This window comes from Ictalurus furcatus, chromosome 17 (genome assembly GCF_023375685.1).
Source record: "Ictalurus furcatus strain D&B chromosome 17, Billie_1.0, whole genome shotgun sequence".
NCBI lineage: Eukaryota > Metazoa > Chordata > Actinopteri > Siluriformes > Ictaluridae > Ictalurus > Ictalurus furcatus.
This window is the reverse complement of record NC_071271.1, coordinates 6,325,097-6,330,074: the sequence shown is the minus strand read 5'-3', so window position 1 is coordinate 6,330,074 and position 4,978 is coordinate 6,325,097. Positions and strand designations below refer to the sequence as shown.

Sequence of the window (4,978 nt, the reverse complement as noted above, 5' to 3'; positions counted from 1 at the left end):
TGATCAGATTGGTTCAGGCATCCGTCTCCAGAAGTCACAGGGAAGATGGATAAATGTGTGATTTCGATGAAGAGTTAAAGATCCGAACAGAAGAGTAGCTAGCGCGTGATGATGAAGGACTATCTTACTATGTGCTGAGCCTTAAATGGCTCCTTTATCCTTATAGTCATGTTTTAGACTACACTAGGTGTGAAGTTCTGCTTTCTTCTACACCTTAGTAGAAACACTGGCCATCCAGTGTGTATATATAGTCTTAAGGAATTGAGTGATGTCTTGCTATTTAATTGACTATGAATTCATTATAATATGGATTATTATTGCTCAGAAGCAGCTGGTGTTCCTCTGAGGCTGGTTGGACTTTATTTTGGCCCTGTGTGTGTGTGTGTGTGTGTGTGTGTGTGTGTGTGCTGTAAAAGAACTGAACCATCCATTAAAGCATTTAGCCTACTTTAGTCTCGCTTCGACTTATCAGGTGTCCCAGAATTACCTTAACAAAACACATCCTTGGAGTGTGTAGAGTGTTTCTGGCAGTGAGAGAACAGCCTAAGAGCACACCAATGAAAGGCCTCTCTGTTAAGCAGAAGGCAAACAGTAGGCAGAAGGGTTTTTTTGGGGGGGGGGGGGGCGCACTCACTTCACGTCAAGCTCAATGCATTTACATTGATTAAGTTATCCGAAGTGAGCCGGAATACAACCCAGGCGTACTGTTACAGCTGTTACAGCTGAAAGATGACACAAAGTAGTTCTATGAGAATTGTAGTATGAACAGAGAGCCACACCTAAAAGGCACAGAGAGCAATGGATAAACCCAGTGGTTGGAGTAGTACTTAAACGTTTGGTGTGTGTGTGTGCATGCATAGAGAGATGATATTTCCTTTTGTTTGTTTTTTTTTGTTTTTTTTCCATCTTCAAGAATTATGACTGACAGGAAAGCTGTGATCAAGAATGCTGACATGTCTGAGGACATGCAGCAGGATGCAGTTGACTGTGCAACTCAGGCCATGGAGAAGTACAACATTGAGAAGGACATCGCAGCATACATCAAAAAGGTAACTTTAATCACAGCAGTGATTTGAACCGTTTCCCCAAGTCCTGCTTTTCATGATCACCCAATACGCAACATGGAAATCCGCATGCGAATTTGTGACATGTTAACGTTTTAATTAGCATTCATACGTGCACATATGACTTCGTTGCATTTCTAACGAGATCAGGTTGATTGCGCAGATAACGCTGTTGAAATTCCCAAATCAGACAAATACAGTCTCTTCATTGTGTTCAATCCCCCCACCTCTCTCTCTCTCTCTGTCTGTCTGTCTGTCTGTCTGTCTGTCTTTTTCAAAACAAAAATAAACCCGTATCATGACCTGAGCCAGTGTTTTTGGGGCGCTTAGAAACTTGAGTTTACTAAAGGACAATGTCCAGGAACCCCATAATAAAGACTGTCCCTGAAGCGTTTTTTTTTTTTTTCCTTCCCCACTCCATTACAGGAGTTTGACAAGAAGTACAACCCAACATGGCACTGCATCGTGGGGAGAAACTTTGGCAGCTACGTCACCCACGAGACGAAGCACTTCATCTACTTCTACTTGGGCCAGGTGGCGATCCTCCTGTTCAAATCCGGCTGAAAGTCTTGCGGCGAGAGTAGAATGTTCGTTTCCAACATGGACCAAGATGCACTAGTGGCCAGTGTCCTGTCTAACCACATGCTACAAATATTAAACAAGGCCATACCATGACTATGCTGACTGTGCGTAACTGCATGGGCCGTATACCATACTAATTGTGCATATGTTGAGGTTAAGTTGCTTTTCAGTAAGTGTCCCATGTTTATCGGGAAAGCTTTTGTTTCTGGTCCTGACGAGTTTGTTCACGCATAGGAGCTGTGGAGGCAGGGGTGGTTTTGATTTAAATAAAGCACTGGCAAATGAAATCCAAAACGTGTGTTGGTAGAGTTTTTCTTCTAAGAGTAGTCATTGCTGCCAGTGTGTCTTTTTTTTTTTTTCTTTCTTCTTCTTCTTCTTCTTCTTAAGTAGTCATTGCTGCCATGTAGTTCTAACGAGCACAGTGTGTGTCTGTACCATGGTGGAGATGAAGAATAATGGAAATAAGTAATGTGTATGTGGGTTAATCTAAGCTTAGGTGCTTGTTATTATTGGAGTTGGTGATTGTATGCTAGGAAAGTGATGGGTTACAGATGCGCAAATTACACTCTTAGTCTGTGAATCTGCATTTCCTTTTGTTTGAGATGTCTTACAATGTTACAAGTGCATTAAGTCTAATGGGGAATAATCTAAGATATATTAAACAGTTTTTTTTTTTTTCTTGAGTATTTGAGTGTTCAGCTTTTATTTTGTGTTTTAATTTTTCATTTCTGTCAGTCGCCAGAACATAAAGGGACTCTGCACACAACAATCTCCAGCTCCTTCAGTCTGCTATTAAGTTTGGAATTATTTAGACATTTAGCATTTAGCATGTTTGTGTTTTTTTTTTTTTTTCCTTTTTTCTTTCTCTACTTATGTATGAGGTGTAGGTTTTTGTTACTTGTCTGTATATTGCACATCACTTCAAGCCTCCCTCTGTTGGTAGGCCTGTGAAACACTTACACTCCATTTCACTGTACCCTCTCAGGTACTGCCCATGACAAAAGCAGATCAGTCATTAAAAGATGTAATTGTCAATTGGGTTTTGTTTGCATAAGTAATTTTGCTGTATTGTGTAATATCAATAAAGAATATAGTTGCACAGTGGTGAAGCTGGACCAGATATGTTTCTTGAACAACCAGTGATGAATAAAAGTGTGTTAAATATGGAATAATGCATGAAAGTGCATGCTGTTACAGGAAAATTTACCAATGCCTTGGTGATGTTATGTTCCTATCCTGAAATGTATAGTTTATTTATCTTCTAGAAATTTCCCAAGCAGTTTGCAATGAAATACAAATGTAATAATTGTCCTGTGGTAGGATCTGACTGTTACATTATATATAACAAAAAATAGAAACCATCATATTGAGTATTACACTGTTTTTGTTAAATGACAAAGCATTTTTTATGCTTTTGTATTAGCTTTACATTATGTGCAGAGTCTGCCATACAAGTTCCTGTGAATTAGCTGTTACTATAGAAACGAGTGCATTATATAATGCTGTGATTTGGATTGCAGTCAGAACTATAGTCAGAGCTGCTGTGTTAGAAAATTAAGCAACAACCCCTGACCAATCAGATTTAAGAATTCAACAGCACTTTGGTATAAAAGACCATTTGCGATTTTGTTGGCCTCCATAGATCTGCTGTTGAGAACATTCTGTGATCGTTGTCGGTCACCAGAGGGCATCCTTACCATGCACTGGGGTCTTGCTCGGTAAGTGTGACTGCAGTGTTGTTTCCACCCAAGGTCATTATTCCTTAGCACTGAGTCATGTCCATTTTACAGCCCGGTGAGTATGATAAGATGTGCTGAAACATGACATTTGTTTTTATAGCTCCAGTGCTTTTGCAAGTTTATTTCTCAAGAAGTACTGCGTTCCTCTGGCATTCCAACTCCACCTCGGAGTCATTGATCTAATCTGTATATTGTCCCTCTGAACCATAAAGTTTGTGTATTGTGTGTGCAGAAAAAAAAAACTCTCTACAAATACACTCTTAAAAAGGGAGCTTCACTGGCTGTTGTAAAGTGTGTACTGATGGGAAAAAAAAAGAAGAAGAAATGTGACATTTACTTAGGAAATAGGAAAGTTATAGCTTTAAACTGAGTGAGGTTACAGAGAGTGTATAAACCCTATGATGAGCAAGAGAGTTTGTGCAGTGTGCCAAATCATACGAAAGGTCACAAAGTGTAGGCTACTCTTATGTCATGTGGTCCAGGTGGAAACAATGTCTAATCAGGTCATATTTAAAAAGCCTGACAAAATGGCACTCATTTCGTTTCCTGTGCACCTTGCATGTCATGTGAATCAGAGAGGCATAAACATGCGGGATTTCAAGGTTTCAGCAGACTGCAAGGACCAATCATCATCCAGGTTTTCCTCAGCCTCTCCTCACGGTCACTGGCTACTACCTTTACACAGTTGCACAGCTTTGAGAAACAAATAATATAAATTTAATATGACAGTGGTATAGTATAGCATAGTGCAGTATAGTACTAGTACAATAGTATAGTGTAGTACAGTATAGTACAATACAGTATGGTAGAGAATGGTATAGTACAGTATAGTATAGTGTAGTATGGTATAACATAGTATCCAGTATAGTATAGTATAGTATAGCATAGTGCAGTATGGTATAACATAGGACTATATAGTACTAGTACAATAGTATAGTACAGTACAGTACAATATAGTATGGTAGAGAATGGTATAGTATGGTATAACATAGTACAGAGTCTAGTATAGTATATTGTAGTATAGTGTAGTATAGTACAATACAGTATACTAGAGAGTGGTATAATACAGTATAGTGTAGTATAGTGTAGTATAGTACAATACAGTATGCTAGAGAGTGGTATAGTACAGTATAGTACAGTATAGTGTAGTATAGTACAATACAGTATGGTAGAGAATGGTATAGTATAATGTAGTATGGTATAACATAGTACAAAGTATAGTATAGTATAGTATAGTGTAGTATAGTGTAGTATGGTATAACATAGTACAAAGTATAGTATAGCATAGTATAGTGTAGTATAGTACAATACAGTATGGTAGAGAATGGTATAGTATAGTATAGTGTAGTATAGTGTAGTATAGTACAATACAATATGGTAGAGAATGTTGTAGTATAGTGTAGTATAGTACAATACAGTGTGGTAGAGAATGGTATAGTATAGTATAGTGTAGTATGGTATAACACAGTGGTTCCCAAACTTTTCCAGGGCAAGGCCCCCCAAATGGCATTAACATTTGACTGAGGCCCCCCTTTTGCAAGATGTCTTTAAAACACATTAAAAATACAGACTTCTGAATATATCCCCCTTTTT

At 38.4% G+C, this 4,978-nt stretch overlaps 1 protein-coding gene across 2 annotated transcripts in view; it reads left to right on the top strand.

Moving 5' to 3' along the window:
* dynll2a (dynein, light chain, LC8-type 2a) overlaps window positions 1-2,750 on the top strand; it is a 4,226-nt gene extending 1,476 nt beyond the window's left edge. For both annotated transcript variants that reach the window (XM_053647394.1, XM_053647393.1), the window contains exons 2-3: window positions 914-1,049; window positions 1,491-2,750. In XM_053647394.1, coding sequence (XP_053503369.1) covers window positions 918-1,049; window positions 1,491-1,628 — 270 coding nt within the window. In that variant the 5' untranslated portion in view covers window positions 914-917 and the 3' untranslated portion in view covers window positions 1,629-2,750. The remainder of the gene's footprint in view (window positions 1-913; window positions 1,050-1,490) is intronic.
* The last annotated feature ends 2,228 nt before the right edge of the window (window positions 2,751-4,978 follow it).